Source organism: Anolis carolinensis, chromosome 5 (assembly GCF_035594765.1).
Source record: "Anolis carolinensis isolate JA03-04 chromosome 5, rAnoCar3.1.pri, whole genome shotgun sequence".
Classification (NCBI taxonomy): Eukaryota; Metazoa; Chordata; class Lepidosauria; order Squamata; family Dactyloidae; genus Anolis; species Anolis carolinensis.
This window is the reverse complement of record NC_085845.1, coordinates 119,007,292-119,030,360: the sequence shown is the minus strand read 5'-3', so window position 1 is coordinate 119,030,360 and position 23,069 is coordinate 119,007,292. Positions and strand designations below refer to the sequence as shown.

At 40.4% G+C, this 23,069-nt stretch overlaps 2 protein-coding genes across 3 annotated transcripts in view; one reads left to right on the top strand and one right to left on the bottom strand.

The window, feature by feature from the left end:
* Nucleotides 1-1,609: 1,609 nt before the first annotated feature.
* Nucleotides 1,610-10,984, bottom strand: smim20 (small integral membrane protein 20). The gene is made up of 3 exons (XM_003226121.4): nt 10,791-10,984; nt 4,517-4,573; nt 1,610-2,265 (listed from the first exon to the last, which is right to left on the bottom strand). Exons 1-3 carry the CDS (start codon nt 10,897-10,899, stop codon nt 2,228-2,230), a joined length of 204 nt encoding a protein of 67 aa, XP_003226169.1. The 5' UTR covers nt 10,900-10,984; the 3' UTR covers nt 1,610-2,227.
* Nucleotides 10,985-16,863: 5,879 nt separating this feature from the next.
* Nucleotides 16,864-23,069, top strand: part of sel1l3 (SEL1L family member 3) — a 45,647-nt gene continuing 39,441 nt past the window's right edge. For both annotated transcript variants that reach the window (XM_008118824.3, XM_008118823.3), the window contains exons 1-2: nt 16,864-17,062; nt 21,628-22,195. In XM_008118824.3, coding sequence (XP_008117031.2) covers nt 16,877-17,062; nt 21,628-22,195 — 754 coding nt within the window. In that variant the 5' untranslated portion in view covers nt 16,864-16,876. The remainder of the gene's footprint in view (nt 17,063-21,627; nt 22,196-23,069) is intronic.

Here is a 23,069-nt window from a genome sequence, read left to right as displayed (position 1 = left end):
ACTCTATTCAGTAGTCAAAATGCTCAGATAGATATGAATGGTGGGAAAAAAATGGAAATTGATCTCCTTCCAGGCTTCTCTACATCATACCATTTAACATCAGCTGCTTCGGGGAAAGCATTTGAGAAAGATGTGCTGATTTTTTGTGGTTGTCTTGCTGTATTTTATATATAAGCCACCTTGGAAAGAATTGTATCTTTAAAGACAAGACACACATGAAGACTCCACTGTCTAGACCACTGCTTCTTAAACCGTGGGTCCCGATCCCAAATGCGGTCTCCTTAGCTCAATGTTTGGGTCCTGAAAATGCTGGCAACAGTAAAAGGTTCCTGAATGTCACCTAGTGGAGGTTTTAGACAGTTACATGAATTTGCTGTGCAATTTTGACAGCGGATGCTACAGAAGATGCTTCAACTGTACTTCAAAAAATCAAAAAGGAAAATCAGCATTTTTAGCAAATCTTGCAAATGCTGGTTCATTATCAGTAAGTGTTTTACTTTTGTATACTTATTTTATGTATCTATATATCTCAAGTCACATAAAAATTTCTCACACCAAAAGTCGTGAGTGGAAAAGTTTAAGAAGCCTTGGTGTAGACCAGGCACGGGCAAACTTTGGCCCTACCGGTTGTTAGGAATGGTGGGAGTTGAAGTTCAAAACAACAGGAGGACCGAAGTTTGCCAATGCCTGTTCTAGATCAATGATCCTCAAACCTTTTCAGTTTTGGGCCAGTTTGGGGAGTCCTGCTCTCATATAATCATATAATTGGAAGAGACCTCGTGGGCCATCCAGTCCAACTCCCTGCCAAGAAGCAGGAAAATCACATTCAAAGCACCCCCGACAGATGGCCATCCAGCCTCTGCTTAAAAGCCTCCAAAGAAGGAGCCTTGACAAAGAATGATCAACCAACAGTATTGAATGATCAACCAACCCACCCACCCATATGCTACATTTTATCCCTGATTGCATCTTCCCAGCAATCCCCAACATCACATCTGGCTGTTGGTAAATAAAACAACAGATGTGTTCTAGACCTCAGCAGTGTGTCTTATTTGAATGAAATGCATACTTGTCTATTTCACATGCCTTTGTGTCACTCTGTTACCAATCACATTCAATTTATGATGGTAAAAGCCCTTGCTATTTCAAAAATAAATTCACCTTTTTGCCAGCTGTCCTGTTTGAAATTGTCATTATGACTGATGAACTATTTGCGGACATCAAGTTGGCCTCTAAAAGCACAGGATTTGGCTATAACTATACCTTTAAATTGAAGCTGGGCTAGTCAAAATTGGAAATTATTGTTTAAAGGCTTGCCAGGAATAGTGGGGGGAAACACATTTCCAAGAGACCAAGTAACATGATAAAATATATTAGTTTTACTTTATATAATATTTATGCATTCAGGTTTTAAGGTATTTTTCAACAGTGACTTTATTTTAGACCCAGCTTCTCTTATATTAAAAAATTCATTCTGCAGAAATCAAACGTGAAATAATACTGCATCAGCTACAGATGATGTACATAATTAAGCGTTAAATTTCATTTCCTCAATTAAAAATTAAACTCAAGACACCATCCAATTTTTTTAAAAAAAACAAATGAATAATTTATATTCTTTAAAACAGGAAAGTCTTTATTCTGAAGACCTGCACTGCAGTGTGTGTGTGTGTACATGTATACACATACAAATCATTATTACAGGTCATCCTCCTTCGCTGCACAAGCAACTATTATTATTATTATTATTATTATTATTATTATTATTATTATTATTATTATTATTTACACTGCAAAATTCTGTTTGAATCAAGGCATAATTTACAGATACACAGAGGCATTCAGATTTTCAATACTAGTTTTCTATTTTACAAATATTTCATTTTTCAGTGCATTTATAGAAATTCATAGAAATTGTATAATCATGTCTCATCTATGTCCACCAAAGCAATTCCCTCCCATTCCTCCACTGAAGAAAAAGGTCATTATTCTATTTGTTCAGCAGAAACACCAAATGCAGTTTGTTACATTACTATGGGATCACTGACACACAATACTTTTAACCCATAGCAACTGCTCCTCCCGCTAGACAAACTGATGCTAAACAGAACAGCCCAACATACAAAGTCCTTCTTCAGTATTATCTTCATTTACTGAAAAATCCACAACTCCATGGACTGAAGAGGGGAGAATAGACCCATTCTCGAGATGGCATTCAAAGAGAGTTTTACTTTCTTCCAAATGGATCAGACCACACTTTTAATCCTAAGGAAAGAAAAAGTGGATTTTTAAAAATGGCAGCAAAACAGGAGTTATCACATCATCCCTTTCACATATTAATAGGAGTACAGACAGCCCACATCACAAGTATCCACAAGAAACAGAACTTTAGCATGAATGATCCCACAGTAGCCCTGATTTATGGAAAAACTGGTTTACAAAAGGGGATTTCTGGGAACATTCTTGACGTGTAAAAGCCTTGACTTGACAGGCATTCAGTGACGAGTGAAAAAAATGCTGAAAAACTGTATGACACATACATGTATGTTTTTAAAATACCGGGTTTTTTTTTTATCATGTCAGAAGCGATTTGAGAACATACTGCAAGTCGCTTCTGGTATGAGAGAATTGTCAGCCTTTAGAGACGTTGCCCAAGGGACACTTGGATGTGTTACCATTCTACTGGGAGACTTCTCTCATGTCCCCACAAGCTAGAGCTGACAGATGGGAGCTCACCCCATCTCATGGATTCAAACCACCAACCCTCAGGTCAGCAACCCAATCTTCAGATCAGGAGTTCAGCTGGCACAAGGGTTTAGCCCATTGTGCCACCATGGTTCTATTTTTGATCAATTTGCACAGCATATGGACCAAAGGCACAAACATTTATTTCGAGATCAGATATTTGAACAAGATATTTAATTACAGTTGGACCTCCACATTTGCATGTTTGTCTTTTTGCAGATTTGATTATCCATGGATTTGATTCTAAATGTTCTCTCTATGAATCTCTTGTTCTCAGTGCAATTTTTATGGTCGACATCCCCAGGAAAGCTTTTTTTTTTAACTTGAGACAACACCTGTTTAAGAATATCTAGATTCTCCAGTGCAATTCTATGAACAACAGTCAGCATACGTTGACCATAGAGAAGTGCTGGAGAAAGTAAAAATTCCCAGATAGGTGTTCTCTCAGGTTAAAAAACAGTGGGTTTTTTAATTTTCAGTTTTATTTTATTAATTAAGTTTGGGAGGGGGAGTCTGTGCCCTAGTCCCAGTGGCTGTGAAGGATGGACTCCCTTTAAAATAATTATACACACGCTTCATTTAAAGTTGATTCCAGAAGAAAAAGAGAATGTAGTCAGGTTTCCAGCTCAAAATGCTTGATGAAGCAGCTCCATCTGCTGCTTGGGCTGGAAACTCAAGATTATCAGAAAGCGTGGACATTTTCTCAGACAACATCTGACCCAGGAATAATAATAATAATAATAATAATAATAATAATAATAATAATAATAATAATAATAATGTTTATTGTATTTATTTATACTCCGGGTTGCTGTGTTTTCCGGACTGTGTGGCCATGTTCCAGAAGCATTCTCTCCTGACATTTCGCCCACATGTATGGGAGGCATCCTTAGAGGTTGTGAGGTCTGTTGGAAATTTGGCAAGCGGGGTTTATATATCTGAGGAATAATGTCCAGGGTGGGAGAAATAAATTTTGTCTGGCAAGTGTGAATGTTGCAAGTGGCCACCTTGATTAGCACTGAATAGCCTTGCAGCTTCTAAGCCTGGCTACTTCCTACAGGACAGTAAATAAAAGAACAACACTCAGAAACGGGAATTCCAGACAAGAAACAATCAGAGTCAGTTAACACCTCCCCCTGGCAGGCAGCAGCCAGGCTTTGAAGCTGCAAGGCTACTCAATGCCAATCAAGGTGGGCAATTGCAACATTTACACTTGCCTCAAACAGACAAGAGTTCTTTCTCCCACCCTGCACATTCCACAGAAATATAAACCCAACCTGCCTAGTTTCCAAAAGACCTCACAACCTCTGTGGATGCCTGCCACAGAAGTGGGCAAAACATCAGGAATAAGGCCATGTAGTCCACAAAATCCACAGCAACCCAGTGATTCCAGCCATGAAAGCCTTCGACAACATATTTATACCACACTTATTCTCTCCACAAAAGTGCCTTAGTGACAGATGAGCTCCTCTCACCCAAAACCATTTCCCCAAATAAAAAACCAGTATAGCCTCCTCTTCATGAGGGATATGAGTAGAAAAGAAATAATAATAATAATAATAATAATAATAATAATAATAATAATAATAATAATAATACCTAGATTTTTATATGGGTCAGAAACATGCCCTAGAATAACACTGGAGGACCTGGAGAGGTCTACAAACACTTCAGGAGAAGAAATTTCTTGGCAGACTAGTGAAACCAATGGACATCAATTCTATGGATAAGGAGATCATATTATACTCCAATTGCATATTCATAGATGTACCTGGAGGCTGAACATCTTCCTGAATAATGCCAGCTCGATTTGCTGCTTGCTCCTTTCCTGATAAAGGCAAAACATTAAAACATGAAAAGTGGTAAGTAAGAACAAAGATACAATTAAACACATCATTGTAATAAAGGAAAAGGCTTAGAGCACAGACCCGACCCAATTGTAAGTTTACTGCAAGATCTAATCAAATAACATGGGAACCATATGGGAACTCAAATGAGTCATTTCAGCATTGCAGTGAGTGGAAATTATCTCACACTTCCATAGGGAAGTTACTTTTCTTGCTGCCCACAAGCAGTTATGTTCAACATTATAATATGCGATGATCCCTCCACAACTTGGAAAAGTTACACTTGGTTATCACAGTTGCAATGGTTTCCAGAGTGGAGCCAGCATGGCCAGTGGTCCTATTGACTGGAGAATTATAGTCTAAAAGGAAATCTAGTTTTGGAATCAGCCGCAGCATTTTAAAGGGCCATTTAATTTTATTTTTTTAAATTGTGTCAGAAGCAACTTGAGAACATACTGCAAATTGCTTCTGGTGTGAGAGAATTGTCTGCCTACAGAGACGCTGCCCAAGAGACACCCAGATGTGTTACCATTCTGCTGGGAGGCTATTCTCATGTCCCCGGAAGCTACAGCTGATAGACGAGAGCTCACCCCGTCTCACGGATTCAAACCGGCAACCTTCAGGTCAGCAGTCCAGCTGGCACAAGGGTTTAACCCATTGCGCCACCACTGTAATTTACACAGAAGGATAGATCTCTCTATTACTGCTGCTCAAACACACCCTTTGATAACAAAGGTAAGGAACCTCTTGATATGGGAAAACTGATTTGCCACTACACAAATTTTCTACTCCTTTCTTAAAATGTTGTATGTGTGTCATTATTTTGGGGGGTTTTTTTAACTTCAAATGGTGCACAACAAAAGTTTTTCTGGGCATTTTGTTGCTTTGGGTGGGAAGATCATTAAAAGTTACTATATTCCTTTTAATTTATCACCATGCTGGATTTTAATCTACATACGCCACTATGAGCACATTATAAAATGGAGAAGAAGAAACCAATTAAAAGCAAATAAAATAAAAACAGGACTAGTCAGACTTTTTTGCTGCAATCCAGTAGGCACCTATCCAGGGAATAAATCCCATTAAACACAATTGTGACAACTGCTATCTTATTAAGCTTTTAGAAACAGGCTGTGATGGGCTTTTAATGATGTGCGGTTTATTGGATTTTTTAAAATTCAATGTTTTAATGAATTTAAAATGGTTTTAGCTTTATAGGTTGCTTAATTGTTTTTTTAAATTAAGTTTCATGTATATTTTCAAATTAATGTGTGTGTGATGTCAATCTGTATCCATTTTAATAACACAGCCCAACAAAACAAGTATTTTTGCTGGTGTCTTGGATTTGATTACTGTTCCTGTAGTTATTTTGATTGGATAGACTGCATCAGGTCTAGTTTAATAGATACGGTTATAATGCTTTTCTATGGATGAGCAGATGACTATTGGTATATGACATATGATCTGCATTTCCAAAACTAGAGCTGATGGAGAAAACTGGTGTCATTTTTGGATTAAACAGGCAGGTCAAATTGTCTGTTTTAATTTTTGTATTATTCTATTTCATATCTGTGTTTTATGCCCAAGGCATTGTATAAGTGCTGTTTGTAAGCCGCCTTGAATCCCTCTTGGAGTAGAGAAAGACAGGATATAAATATGGTAAATAAATAAACAATACATGAATAAATATGCCCAGAAATAGTTCTAATATTTGCAGCACGAAAATGTGTTTCGGCCAGTGTAATTTATAAGCTGTTTTGAGTCCCGATATTGGGGGGAAGACTGGATATCTATCTATCTATCTATCTATAATAAAAAGTCCGTGTTTGTATGTATGTGTGTATTCATATATGTATGTATGTGTGTGTGTATGCATGTATGTATGTGGCAGCTTTCTGATTGGCTCCTACTTCCACAGACCACTGCGACCCCCACAAATAACAGACCTGGACCAAACTTGGCAAACAGACCCTCCATGACCCACTTTACATCCTGGTGCAGTTTGGGGGAAGATGGACCAGATGATGGGATTTGCAGTACCTTCATCCACTTCCAGAGACTATTGCAACCCCCAAGCATGACGGATTAAAACCAAACTTGGCACACAGACACCCCATGATCAACAGAACATAGTGGGAAGACTGGTGGGTTTTGGGAAGACTGACTCACCCGTGTGGGAGTTGTAGTTCACCCTACATCCAAATTGAACCCCACCAATGATGGACCCGGACCAAACTTGGCACACAGAACTCTGGTGACCAATAGAACATACTGGAGGGGGCGACTGACCCAAAAGCTTGGGAATTGTAGTTTACCTGGCATCCAGAGAGTATTCTGAACCCCACCAATGATGGAACTGGACCAAACCTAGCACACAGAACCTTCAGGACCAACAGAACATACTGGAGTGGTTTGGGGGACTGACCCACCCACGTGGGAGCTGTAGTTCACCCTGCATCCAGGAGCATTCTGAACCCCACCAATGATGGATCTGGATCAAACCTGGCACAGAGAACCCTCATGATCCACTGAACATACTGCAGGAATTTAGGGGAATTGACCTTGATTTTGGGAGTTGTAGTTCACCTGCATCCAGAGATATTGTGACACCCCACTGACAATGGAGCAGGACCAAATTTGGAACAGAAAACCCTCATGATCAACTGAACATACTGCAGTGGATTGGGGGCAACTGATCTAGATTTTTGGGAGTTGTACTTCACCTCCATCCAGAGCACTAAACACAGTCAACAATAGATCTGGACTAAACTTGGTGCACAGATCCAACATAGCCAACTGTGAATACAGGCGGGGTTTGGGGATGACTGACCTTGGAATATAGGAGTTGTAGTTCTCCCTTATCCAGAGAGCACTGAACCCAGCCAACATTGGATCTGGACCAAACTTAAGTAATATTACCTAATTTACCAAAACAAACAATTCCTTTTTCTAATAACCCGGGCATCGCTTGGTCCCCAAGCTAGTAAATAAATAAAATGAAATTTAAAATGTCACAGTCTAGCCATTTGTATTGTTTTTAATAATTTGTGCCATTGTGAGTTCCAATATAGAGGGAAAGAATGTATATAAATGATTAAAACTTAAATTGCACCACCAAGCTAGATAGCATCAGCAGCAACTGAAGCAACAGCCTCCAAAAGCATGCCACTTTTAAAGCAGGATTGTAAATATCAGTTTACCAGGTGACTCTAAAAGTTTAAAATTGGTTGTAACTTTTTTTAAAAGTTAAATGTGGACAATCCAGCTAGTAATTTTCACCAATATGAATGAAGCGGTTAAGCTCTCTTGCTCCTAGGATTTAGGGTAAGGGTGAAGAAACATCAGCAATGCATTTCACAGCACAACATATCACATCACATTTTTATAAAGTGCTAATAAAGACTGACCTCCCCCTGTTGGCATCAGAAGAGAAGGCATAGATCACAACAGTTGTATAGCCACCCTTGACTTTAAAAAAAGGATCCAAAGCAGTGGTTTTCAACCTGTGGGCCCCCAGATGTTTTGGCCTTCAACTCCCAGAAATCCTAACAGCTGGTAAACTGGCTGGGATTTCTGGGAGTTGTAGGCCAAAACACCTGGGGACCCACAGGTTGAGAACCACTCATCTAAAAGGGTCAATGTCAGTTGTTGATGGTTAAGGATGTGTCACTGAATGTTCTTTCTATCCTCAATATATATTCAAAATGCTCCTTTCCCTTAATAAAATAAGGCAAGTTATAGCCAGCAAGATATCAGGAAAAAATGATGGAAATGAAAAATACGAGATTTCTGTGCTTAAATCTGACGAATACCAGTTTTTGCTAATTAAAACACTTTGTGCTGCTTGATAAAGTTAAGTAATGCAATATAACAACTACCAAGTGGGCAGGAGGCACATTCAAGGGACAACTGATTTGAGTAATCTGCATCGAATTCAGGATAACTTGTGTCTAATTTCACTACGTACATTTGGTGAGAATATGCAAGAATATTCTATCGTCTGACATTAATTTTCTTGTGGCTGATTATCTTGTTTATTATTGTTTATTATGATATATCTTGTATAGCTTATGTTAAAAGAACACTGAAGCTGGATCTACACTGTCCTAGATCCTAAAAATATAAACACAGATTATCTGATATGAACTGGATTATATGAATTTACAATACTATATAATATGGGATAAAAAGATCTGGGATATAGGGCAGTGTAAATACAGCCTCAAGGTCTTTCCAGACAGGCCGTACATCCCAGGATCTGATTCCAGATTTGCTGTTTATTCCAGATTATCTGAAAATGGGGACTCAAATAATCCAGTTTTAAAGCAGAAAACCTGGGATCAGATGCTGGGATATAGGGCCTGTCTGGAAGGGTCTTAAGAGTAGTGGGAGTGTTTAGAATGAAAGTTTTCTCACTTTTCTATCCTCATGCACTCTCTAGTTAACGCTCGCTGTGCTCGCTATCAGAGGGCCTTCCCCCTCTCAACTGCCACCGGTTGACCATGTGTACATTCTGATTTTAATTTTTAAAATGTGTATGACACAATATACATTAGTGTACTACAGTATTTCTCAACATGAGGAGGTCACGAGGAGGGTTTCAGGGGGGCTGCCAAAGACCATCAGAAAACCCATATTTTTGATGGTCTTAGGAACCCAAATCTCTCCAGTATTTTCTGTTGGTTTTTGTTTTTTGTTTTTTCTGTGTCAGGAGTGACTTGAGAAACTGCAAGTCGCTTCTGGTGTGAGAGAATTGGCCATCTGTAAGGACAGGGGACGCCCGAATGTTTTGATGTTTTTATCATCCTTGTGGAAGGCTTCTCTCATGTCCCTTCTCTCATGATAGAGAGAGCTCATCCACGCTCTCCCCGGGTGGGATTCGAACCTGGCAGCTTTCAGATCATTAACCCAACCTTCAAGTCACAAGGCTTTAATCCACTACACCACCGGGGGCTCCACATTTTTCTGTTGGTCATCAGGGTTCTGTGTGGGAAGTATGGCCCACTTCTGTCATTGGTGGGGTTCAAGGGGCTCTTTGATTGTAAGGTAAAGGTAAAGGTTTCCCCTGACGTTATGTCCAGTCATGTCTGACTCTGGGGGTTGGTGCTCATCTCCATTTCTAAGCCGAAAAGCCAGCGTTGTCCGTAGACACCTCCAAGGTCATGTGGCCGGCATGACTGCATGGAGCGCCGTTACCTTCCCACCGGAGCGGTACCTATTGATCTACTCACATTGGCATGTTTTCAAACTGCTAGGTTGGCTGGAGCTAACAGCGGCCGCTCCCGCCGCTCCCAAGGTTTGAACCTGGGACCTTTCGGTCTCCAGCTCAGTGCTTTAACGCACTTCGCCACCAGGGCTCTTTGTGCGTTTGAATAATTCACCCACATGATAGACCCTTTTACGGAGACATTACTTCTTAGCACTTTATTCCTTCCTACCCTACCTTATCCCATATTATCCCAGTTGACTCTCTGACACTTGTTTATGCGCTTTATTAAAAGCCTTCGATATTGTGTTTCATGTGCCCGACCCCTTTCATCTCTAGTGATTAATATGTATTATTATTCATTTGTTCTGATTTTATGTGTTTTAATGTATTTTTTAAAATGTTTAAATTGTTTATTAATTTGATTGATGTTATTACTGTTTTTATTTTCATATTCATTGTATTGTTCTACTCTGTTTTGTTTTGGGCATTGCCCCATGTTAGTTAGCCGCCCCGAGTCCCTTCGGGGAGATGGTGGCGGGATAGAAAAATAAAGTATTATTATTATTATTATTATTATTAGATTGAAGGTGAACTATAAATCCCAGCAACTACAACTCCCAAATTTCAAGGTCTATTTTCCCCAAACTCCACCAGTGTTCACATTTGGGCATACTGAGTATGCAGGCCAAGCTTGGTCCAGATGTATCATTGTTTGGAGTCCACAGCGATTCAGGACCTATTACCTGTGAAGAACCTTTGCAGAATGATGGTAATTTCAGGGCCTTGTTGAGATCTGTGCCAGATCAGGAGCCACTGCTCTGAAAAGTCATATCAGGGGGGAAAGTTTCAACCACTCCTGAATTTTTTTTCTTGCTATGGGCCTGGCACATAGGCTGGCTGGGAGTGGGCATGTAAAGCAGAGGGCTCTGTAGCACCCTATGGGAGCTTGGCCTGAGGCAGGTTCAGTTCAGGGGAAGGAGAAGACTTACTGTAGTCTTCCAGGTGCATCAGGGGCCTGAAGTAGATGGGGTAAAGGGCCAGGCCCACCAAGCCCACGAAGCCCCCGAAGACCAGGAAGGTGCGAGGCAGGCGCGCCATCCAGGCAGGCCGGAGGAATCACACTGCTAAGAGTCCCGCACACTTCCACAGAAGCCCTATTTCCGCTTCCGGGATAGGACGGGTTTGGATGCAAAGGTCGTGAGACGCCTACGCCGCCCCGTGACTGCCCTCTCCTGGCCGCAAAGGGGAACGGCCTATGCTTCACTCTCAGAGCCGAACAGATTCGCTCCAGGCTATATGGCCATGTTCCAGAAGCATTGTCTCCTGACGTTTCGCCCACATCTATGGCAAGCATCCTCAGAGGTTGTAAGGAGTGCTGGAAACTGGGCAAGTGGGTTTATATATCTGGAATAATGTCCAGGGTGGGAGAAATAACTTGTCTGTTTGAGACAAGTGCGAATGTTGAAACTGGCCATTTTGATTAGCATTGAATAGCCATGCAGCTTCAAAGCCTGGCTGCTTCTGCCTGAAGGAATCCTTTGTTGGGAGGTGTTAACTGGCCCAGATTGTTTCCTGTCTGGAATTCCCCTGTCTTCTGACTGTTGTTCTTTATTTACTGTCCTGGTTTTAGAGGGATTTTTTAAAATACAGTAGAATCTCACTTATCCAAGCTTCACTTATCCAAGGTTCTGTATTATCCAGGGCAGTCTGCCTTTTAGTAGTCATTGTTTTTGTAGTAAATGTTGCAATGTTTTGGTGCTAAATTCGTAAATGCAGTAATTACAGTAGAGTCTCACTTATCCAACATAAACGGGCCGGCAGAACATTGGCTAAGCAAATATGTTGGATAATAAGGAGAGATTAAGGAGAAGCCTATTAAACATCAAATTAGGTTATGATTTTACAAATTAAGCACCAAAACATCATGTTATACAACAAATTTGACAGAAAAAGTAGTTCAATATGCAGTAATGCTATGTAGTAATTACTGTATTTACAAATTTAGCACCAAAATATCATGATTTATTGAAAACATTGACTACAAAAATGTGATGAATAATCCAGAACGTTGGATAGTGAATGTTGGATAAGTGAGACTCTACTGTACGTACTGGTAGCGAGATTTTGTTCATTTTCATGATTTTTCCCTTTCTGCTGAAATTTTTACATGCTTGTGGATGCAGGAGTCTACCGTATACCATGCAGCTGTAGACAAGTCTACATAGGGACCACCAAATGCAGCATTGCCCGAACATGAATCAACGGACATGAAAGACAGAGCAGACTAACTTAACCAGAGAATAATAATAATAATAATAATAATAATACTTTATTTTTCTATCCGGCCACCATCTCCCCGAAGGGACTCGGAGCGGCTAACACAGGGCAGAACCCAACACATAAACAGAGTATAACAAATTAAAACACATATCAATAACTAAAAACAATAGTACAACAATCATGTAAAATAATCAGTTAAAAACATGACATATAATAAAACATAGAATGACCAAGCAAGTTGAGGCAATAATATCAACATAATGTCTAGGGTGAGAAGTCAGCCATAGCAGAGAACTTGTTGGCCCAACCTAGTATATTATTTGAGAACACAGAAATGCTGGACCACTCCAACAACCACCATGTCAGACTACACAGAGAAGCCACTGAAATCCACAAGCACGTGGACAATTTCAACAGAAAGGAGGAAACCATGAAAATGAACAAAATCTAGCTACCAATACTGTATTTAAAAAAACTCTAAAATAAGGACAGTAAACAAAAAATAACACTTAGAAAATAGGGGAATTTCAGGCATTAAACAATCAGGGCCAGTTAACACCTCCCATCAAAACCTGGCTGCAGGAAGCAGCCAGGCTTTGAAGCTGCAAGGCTATTCAATGCTAATCAAGGTGGCCAATTGCAACATTCGCATTTGCCTCAAACAGACAAGAGTTCTTTCTCCCACCCATATGGGCTATCTGTGGGAAAGACCTGGCACCCAAGCTTCAAGCCAGCTTCACTTATTGAAATAGTCATTATCCCGAACTGTCAATTGTGTACATTGGGCTAATCCTATTGTGCCAACCAAAGCTAACCATTAAACCCATCAAGGACTCATTACATATTGCCACATTGCATTCCTTTCGGATCGCACCCCTTTCAGAGGCAGACCATTGAACGGAAAGATACTTCAAATGATCCAGTGAAAGTTTGTTGAATTACCTGCCAAGTGAAAAGCCAATCATGAAGACATCAGACAGAGTCCTGAGCCACTCAGTATGCAAATCCTAGCCAATCAGGAGCTGAATAGCTGTCAAATGAAATAAAAATGCCCTGTAGTCATACTTTAGACAGTGACAGCTTCTTTAACCATTGAGAATAAACCTTTGGTTTTGCCTTCTATCCCGTCTGTGTTTTATTTGGCCATCTGGATTAGCTAGACACGCTGGACTTCCAAACCCGCAGTTCTTGCGGAAGCTGAAATCACTCAACAGAACGGTATGAGAGAATTACATGTGCAGAGCGCTATGGCTGATTAGTCCTTCCTGCTCAACAAGGAAGAAGCCCACTGTAATGTTAACACAGAGACGATAAAATCTTTGAAGTTGAAAGATCTCTGTTTGTTGTTTCATTCACATGAACAATTAGGCTTTTGAAAATGGCAATTCTTTAATCTGAGGCTTGCCTTCGGATTGATGAGTTTAAACAGAGAAAAATCGAATGCATGCATTACAGCTATAATGGGATCAAGAAATTTAGGAAATTGGCAACAAGGTCTCCTATAACAACAACAGCAATAACCACAAAATCATGTATGTTTACTATTTGAATCATGGTCAGAACTGGTTCTACCATTAGACAATGTGAGGCAATAGGATTTACTGAAAGGCTGCACAGCATTGCTAGATCTTTAATTTTCTATTACTGTATTATACTTATACTGCCTGGAGACCGTAGACCGCAGGTTGTGAACCACTGAAAGAGAGTATGAAACTTTGGCAACACAGAGATCTTTCTGTGGCTCCACAAGCTGTACTTTGAATCTGCCATATAATCCAGTTTCAGAATGCAGATTAATGGCATTGAACTGGATTATATGAGTCTACACTGTCATATACTCCAGTTCAATGCAGTTCATCTGTATTCTGAAAACGGATTATATAGTCCTATAGTTCCAGCCTGAGATGCACCAGGACACAATACCCCATTAGAGAAGCATTTACAATATAAACCACTGACTGGCTAGTCCTCCTATGGCAGCTGTTTGTCAGAGTAATTTGTAACGCAGCAGTAATTGTATGGAATCAGTGAAACGCAGATCGAAGAGACATCAGAGACTTTAGTAAAACTATATACAAAGTTTTACTGTAAGCAGTAATAATCACGACAAACAGACTTGCAGACAAACACAGGACTCTCACTCTAGTCCAGGGGCCCCCAAACTAAGGCCCGGAGGCCAGATGCGGCCCTCCAAGGTCATTTACTTGGCCCCTGTCCTAAACTTTAGATGTAGGGTTGACCTAAGTCTACCTGGTCTTTGGAGTTCTCTTTGCTTACTTATAGCCTTATGAGATCATCTAGATGGTCTTTGGAGGTCTCTTTGCTTAGCTATGGCCGTATGAGACCCTCTAGATGGTTTTTGGAGGTCATTTTCATTACTTATGGTCATATCAGACTGTCTAGATGGCCTTTGAGGGTGCCTTTCCTTACCTATGGTTTTATGAGATCGTCTTGATGGCCTTTGGGGGGCCCTTTCCTTACCTATGGTCTTATGAAACCATCTAGATGATCTTTGCCTTATCTATGGTCTTATGAGACCATCTAGATGGCTTTTGGAGGTCACTTTCCTTATCTATGGTCCTATGAGACCATCTAGATGGTATTTGAAGATCCCTTTCCTTATCTATGGTCTTATGAGACCATCTAGATGGCTTTTGGAGGTCACTTTCCTTATCTATGGTCCTATGAGACCATCTAGATGGTCTTTGAAGATCCCTTTCCTTATCTATGGTCTTATGAGACCATCTAGATAGTCTTTGGTTGCCTATGGTCTTATGAGATTGTCTAGATTAGGGGTCCCCAAACTAAGGCCCATGGGCTGGGTGACCTGGCCTCTGTCCTAAATTTTAAACTTAGGGTTGACCTAAGTCTGAAACGACTTGAAGGCACACAACAACAACAACAATCCTAATTTTGGACTATTTCATCATAGTCCAGTCCCCCAACAGTCTGAGGGACTGTGAATTGGCCCTCCGCTTAAAAAGTTTGAGGACCCCTGCTCTAGGCAAACAGAACTCAACTCAGAACTGAACTGATGCAATCAGTAATGCATAAACACTTGTGTCTGGACACTCCCCAGTTCCAGCCACACATCAAGGTCAACACAGCTTCTCAATAATTAACTCTTTCTAGACTATGTCACACTCTGGATGATGCAATTAGTATGCAATATAGGCAAGACACAAATTTCATTTAAACACTATCAATACACAAATCCCACATTAACACTGTTCATCAGGCAGGGAGGATATAATAAGTCAGTATAGTCAGATCTATAATTGAATCAGTGTTACAATTTTATGTACAGTAGAGTCATAGAATCATAGAATAGTAGAGTTGGAAGAGACCACATGGGCCATCCAGTCCAACCCCCTGCTAAGAAGCAGGAAATCGCATTCAAAGCACCCCCGACAGATGGCCATCCAGCCTCTGCTTAAAAGCCTCCAAAGAAGGAGCCTCCACCATGGCCCCGGGGAGAGAGTTCCACTGTCGAACAGCTCTCACAGTGAGGAAGTTCTTCCTGATGTTCAGGTGGAATCTCCTTTCCTGTAGTTTGAAGCCATTGTTCCGTGTCCTAGTCTGCAGGGCAGCAGAAAACAAGCTTGCTCCCTCCTCCCTATGACTTCCCCTCACATATTTATACATAGCTATCATGTCTCCTCTCAGCCTTCTCTTCTGCAGGCTAAACATGCCCAGCTCTTTAAGCCGCTCCTCATAGGGCTTGTTCTCCAGACCTTTGATCATTTTAGTTGCCCTCCTCTGGACGTTTTCCAGCTTGTCAACATCTCCCTTCAACTGTGGTGCCCAAAATTGGACACAGTATTCCAGGTGTGGTCTGACCAAGGCAGAATAGAGGGGGAGCATAACTTCCCTGGATCTAGACGCTATTCCCCTATTGATGCAGACCAGAATCCCATTGGCTTTTTTAGCAGCCGCATCACATTGTTGGCTCATGTTTAACTTGTTGTCCACAAGGACTCCAAGGTCTTTTTCGCACACACTGCTGTCAAGCCAGGCGTCCCCCATTCTGTATCTTTGATTTCCATTTTTTCTGCCGAAGTGAAGTATCTTGCATTTGTCCCTGTTGAACTTCATTTTGTTAGTTTTGGCCCATCTCTCTAGTCTGTCAAGATCGTTTTGAATTCTGCTCCTGTCTTCTGGTGTGTTAGCTATCCCTCCCAGTTTTGTGTCGTCTGCAAACTTGATGATCGTGCCTTCTAACCCTTCGTCTAAGTCGTTAATAAAGATGTTGAACAGAACCGGGCCCAGGACAGAGCCCTGCGGCACTCCACTTTCTCATTTATGGCCATCTGTCGGGGGTGCTTTGAATGCAATTTCCTGCTTCTTGGCAGGGGGTTGGACTGGATGGCCCATGAGGTCTCTTCCAACTCTATTATTCTATGATTCTGAAACATAGCCATGCAGCCCGGAAAACTCACAGCAACCCAGTGTCCGATTGCATGAATCTTGCCTGCCCTGGACTAGGGGCACCCGACTTGTACTTTCAGGGTGAACAAATGGGTACAGCAAGGAGAGGCTCAAGGGGAGGAAGAAGGGGGCTTGGGTGGTGAATTCAGCTTCAAAAAGAAACCAACAAGTTTGCAGGAAAGGCATGTCTCAGGTGTAGGACTGGCTGGAGTCTTGGAAAGGTCTCTTTCCAAGAATGAGTGCCGGAGGCGCAAGAAAAACAGGTCCTGAGCTGGAGCAGAGGGCTTTCGGGTGGCTGTGGCTGCACCTGCCTAGTCTGGGCGGCCCTTCCTGCTTCCTCCTCCTCCTCCTCTTCGCCCTGGGAGGCATGTCCAGGAAGCAGGATCTCCTTCCTCCTCCGTGGCCGGATTTCCAGGGAGGAGACGCGGTGGGCACCGCTATGGAGAGCTTGGCTCCCTCACCTGCGCCTCTACCTGCGCGCTTTAGAAGCAGCAGCAACCTGGGCTTCCTCGCCCTCCACAAACGTTGCCTCCTGCTGCTCCTGCTGCTCCTGGTGAGTCTTTCCCCTTCTTGTTCTCGGGGTGTTTGGCAGGATGGGATCAGGGTGCCATTCTCTAGTTGCCATCAGCAGCGGCCAAACGGGCTCCCCAAGCATCTGGCTGCGTCCCTAAACTCATTCCCTCCACAAGCCCCATCCATTCCAGATAATCTGGGATAAACAGAAAACCTGGAATCAGATCCTGGGATATAGGGCCTGTCTAGAAGGGCCCTAGGACTGGATTTGTTTACCTCTTCACACCTCTCATTGATAGGAGCCTCGATGGCCTATTGGTGTGTCTAAATTCGCCAAAAAAAAAAAACCTAGCATGACTTGGGTGGTGTGTCACTTTTGAGAGAGAAAAAACCATAATTTCGCAATATGTATAGTTTAAATAACAAAAAATATATAAGTGTAATATATAACTGTATTTAATAAATCAAAAACTATTTACTACCGTTATTTCCATCTATGGTACTTCTTGCAGTTTAAGTTTCACAAAGTTTCCACACTGATTTCTCTCTATTCTAGTTTCAATATAGTCATGAATAATAAATAATATAATATAATAGTACAGTAGAGTCTCACTTATCCAACGTTCTGGATTATCCAACGCATTTTTGTAGTCAATGTTTTCAATATATCGTGATATTTTGGTGCTAAATGCGTAAATACAGTAATTACTACATAGCATTAATGTGTAATGAACTACTTTTTCTGTCAAATTTGTTATATAACATGATGTTGTGGTGCTTAATTTGTAAAATCATAACCTATTTTGATGTTTAATAGGCTTTTTCTTAATCTCTCCTTATTATCCAACATATTCGCTTATCCAACGTTCTGCCGGCCCGTTTATGTTGGATAAGTGAGACTCTACTGTAATAGTAATAATATGATAATATACTATAATAATAGAATAATAATAGAATGAATGATATAATATTAATAAGGTAAAGGTTTTCCCCTGACGTTAAGTCCAGTTGTGACCGACTCTGGGGGTTGGTGCTCATCTCCATTTTTAAGCCGAAGAGCCAGTGTTGTCCATAGACACCTCCAAGGTAATGTGGCCGGCATGACTGCATGGAGTGCCGTTACCTTCCCGCCAGAGCGGTACCTATTGATCTGCTCACATTTGCATGTTTTCGAACTGCTAGGTTGGCAGGAGCTGGGGCTAACAGCGGGCGCTCATTCCGCTCCCGGGATTTGAACCTGGGATCTTTCGGTCTGCAAGTTCAGCAGCTCAGCGCTTTAACACACTGTGCCACCACCAGGTTATTAATATTTTTATATTAATAGAATATAAAAATATAATATAATATAATGATATAAAATATATTAATAGGATAATATAATAATAGGATATAATAATAATCTATATATATATATATATATATATATATATATATATATATATATGTACTGTTCATTTGTAGGACGGAGTAAACAAAAAAACTGGATGAAATGACACCAAGTTTGGCCACAAAACACTTAACAACCCAAGAGGTGACCACCGCGTGTCAGCAAAATTGGCTAGACGTGTCAGTGCTGACACGCGTGTCATAGGTTCACCATCACTGGCCTAGGGGATAAAAGCCTCGTGACTTGAAGGTTGGGTTGCTGACCTGAAGGCTGCCAGGTTCGAATCCCACTTGGGGAGAGCGCGGATGAGCTCCCTCTATCAGCTCCAGCTCCATGCGGGGACATGAGAGAAGCCTCCCAAAAGGATGGTAAAAAAATCAAAACATCTGGGCGTCCCCTAGGCAACGTCCTTGCAGACGGCCAATTCTCTCACTCCAAAAGCAACTCCAGTTGCTCCTGACACGAAAAAAAAAACAAAAAACCTCTCATTGATTTACACTAGCAAACTGAAGAGGCTTTGGCATTTTTGTTCTTTACACAGAACTACAGTAAAGTCTCACTTATCCAACATAAACGGGCTGGCAGAACATTGGATAAGCGAAAATGTTGGATAATAAAGAGGGATTAAGAAAAATCTTATTAAATGTCAAATTATGTTATGATTTTACAAATTAAGCACCAAAACATTATGTTTTACAACAAATCGACAGAAAAAGCAGTTCAATACACAGTAATGTTATGTAATAATTACTGTACAGTAAAGTCTCAAATCCCAGGTTCAAATCCCGAGAGCGGCTTGAGCTACGGACAACGCCAGCTCTTCAACTTAGAAATGGAGATGAGCACCAATCCCCAGTGTCAGACATGACTGGACTTAATGTCAGGGGAAAACCTTTACCTTTTACCTAGAGTCTCACTTATCCAACGTTCTGGATTATCCAACGCATTTTTGTAGTCAATATTTTCAATACATTGTGATATTTTGGTGCTAAATTCGTAAATAAAGTCATTACTACATAGCATTAATGTGTAATGAACTACTTTTTCTGTCAAATTTGTTGTATAACATGATGTTTTGGTGCTTAATTTGTAAAATCATAACCTATTTTGATGTTTAATAGGCTTTTTTAAATCTCTCCTCATTATCCATCATATTCACTTATCCAACATTCTGCCGGCGTGTTTATGTTGGATAAGTGAGACTCTACTGTATTTACAGATTTAGCACCAAAACATTGCAATGTATTGAAAACATTGATCTCAAAAACACTGGCTACTAACGAATTGACCACAAATAAAATGAACTTATAGTAACAACATTGTTGGAAATTATTAAATGCATAAAAAGTTCAGTCCTTGCTGCCTAGGCCGGGCTGTGGTGCAGGCTGGAAAGTAAGTCAGCTGCAACAAATCACTCTGACCAAGAGGTCATGAGTTCGAGGCTAGCCCGTGCCTGCATCTTGTCTCTGTCTCTGTTCTATGTTAAGGCATTGAATGTTTGCCTTTATGTGTGCAATGTGATCCGCTCTGAGTCCCCTTCGGGGTGTAAATAAAATAAATAAATAAATAAATAAATAAATAAAAACAGCTGAAGGCAGACAGCGTTGGATAATCCAGAACGTTGGATAAGTGAATGTTGGATAAGTGAGACTCTACTGTACATGAAATCTGAACACAAGTTTATGTACTGCTTAGAGTTAGAAGAGACCACATGGGCCATCCAGTCCAACTCCTTTCTGCCATGCAGGAAAAACGCAATCAAAGCACCTCCAACAGATGGCCACTCAGACTTTATAGTAGTAGTAATAGTAATAATAATAATAATAATAATAATAATAATAATAATAATAATAATAATAATAGCAGAAACCACAGGGGCTGTCCAGTCCAACCCCCTTCTGCCATGCAGGAAAACCACAATCAAAGCATCCCCAACAGATGGCCACCCAGACTTTGTAGTAGTGGTGGTGGTAGTAGTAGTAGTAATAATAATAATAATAATAATAATAATAATAATAATAATAATAATAATAGTAGAAACCCTAGGGGACATCCAGTCCAACCCCCTTCTGGCATGCAGGAAAAACACAATCAAAGCATCAGAACTACTAGCTGCCATTACAAATCATACCCTCTAGTATTTCACATATGAAACCTGGGACGATAATGGATTAATTGGGACTGACAAGTCGGGGCGGTAGAAGTGTATGATAATGCACAAAATAATCATTTGGTTTCCAATCACGTGAAAGGGAGGGACTCTTAACAACAGTTTTTTTTTTCAGTTTTCCTTAAATATTAAAGAAGCACTATCATTAGACTCAAATTTACATATGCCACAGATTTGAAGGAAAATTGGATAAAGATGTTTTATAGATGGTATTGGACACCACAAAAAATTGCAAAATTCTACAATAAAACATCAAATAAATGTTGGAAATGTGGGGAGGAGGTAGGGACCTTTTTTCATTGTTGGTGGACATGTAAAAAGGCAATGTCCTACTGGAGGGAAGTACATCAAAGAATTCAAAAGATATTGCAGATTAGAATTGAGCTGGCTCCGAAATTCTTTCTATTGGGGATGTTAAATTTAGGAAAAGATAGGAACAAGGAGATTCTTTTTAATTATCTCACTACCGCTGCGAGAATGATCTATGCTAAAGCCTGGAAAAACAAAGAGGTACCGGATATAAGTGATTGGTTAACAAAAATCTGGGATGTGATGAATATGGACAGACTATCCTATTTGTTACAGATTAATCAAGGGAGGCCAAAAAAACAGACAAGTTGGGAATTGGTAATAAAATATTTGAAAGATATAGGATATAAGGTAATCAGTTAAGAAGGAAGAAAAGTCTCACAAAGGAGCTGTAAAGGATTATTAATGGGAGAACAAATAATAAGGACATCAGATGGAAATGGTTGAATGAACAAATTTTGTAAAAGACACTGTGTAAGGATGGAAGTCAATTTTATGTATTCCCTTCTTTCTTTCTTTCTTTTTTTTTTTTTTTTTTTTTGGGTTTTTCTTTCTCTTTTAAACCTATGTAAATGTATGTATTCCTTCTCTCTTAAATTCCCCCCACAACACCGGTTTACCCTCCCACTCCCCGATCCGTGCACAAGGTGGTGTGATTTTATTTATATATGGAAAGCATCAATAAAATTATTTGAAACGAAGAAGCACTATCATATATGTGCATATTTGTCTTCCTTAGAAATATGAACCATCTTTGGGGAAGAAAACATTCCTGACCACACCTGTCATTCTACAGCCTGATGACAGTGTATTTTATGAAGATTTCATTCATCTCAATGTTTTGGACAAAAGGGTCCGCAATGATACTGAAATTTCAGTCACTTATTTATGTTCAAAACCTTGCATTGTGACCATAGAAGCCATAGCTTCATTGGAATTCAGAACTGGTGTTTCAGTATATAAGAAAAGCTGGGAGAACAACAATCACCTCCACACCACTTGGAATCAAACAGTGAACTTGACTTTCCCAAGCAGTATGGTTTTCAGAGATGATTTTGTGATCAAACACTCTTTAATCGTACACACAGTGATACTTTACGCATGGCTTAGTCACAAGCAAGCAAGAGTCCCCCATGCGAAACAAGAAGAAGGATACCTGCAGGCAATTGCAAGGGATTATACTTTGCTAGACATAGTTCCGCCGTTTGAACGTCCACACAAAGATCACAAAGTGTGCTTGAAATGGAGCTTGGAATATACCTGGAGACTGCAGGCTAACAGAATACCTTGGTGCCCTCATGAGACTGGTATGTATTTTCTTTTTGGAAGTGAGCTACAAATCTGTTAAAATAAGACAAATTGTGTGGATTTGCAAAAAAATAAATAAAAATGAGATGCCTATCCAAGGGGGATCATGTAATGTCTGGACCTGTTTGACATTTGGAATGTCAAATTATTTTCTTTGCTACTGTAATTTTGCTACTTTTATGAATCGTAATGTAAACATCTGATATGTGGGATGTATTTTCATTCACTGGACCAAATTTGGCACAAATACCCAATACGCCCACATTTGAATACTGGTGGGGTTGGGTGGGGGGAGGGGTTGATTTTGTCATTTGGGAGTTGTAGTTGCTGGGATTTATAGTTCACCTACAATCAAAGAGCATTCTCAACTCCACCAACAATGGAATTGAACCAAACTTGGTACACAGAACTCTCATGACCAACAGAAAATACTGGAAAGGTTTGCATATTTTTGAACTGCTAGGTTGGCAGAAGCTAGGGCTAACAGTGGGAGCTCACCCCGCTCCCCGGATTTGAACTGCCAACCTCTCGGTCAGCAAGTTCAGCAGCTCAGCGGTTTAATCCGCTGCGCCACCAGGGAGCCCCGGTGGCATTACTATTGCATATTATAGGCATTACTATTGCATAATCCTACATGCTACATGTTAATACTGGAGTGTGTGCATACAATGTGATGGATCTTGGCAGCAAAAGACAGGGCTCTACAGTCCATTCATTCTACTTGCTAGTATTTTTTTCCATAAAACCATGAAAAACATTGTGTTGCATTAAAATAGTAATGAAAACATCCAATTGAAGCAGGAGCAATCTGACAACCATGAAAACAATGCCAAGAAAATAAATGAAATATTACAAAATGGGAGTAAATAAAAT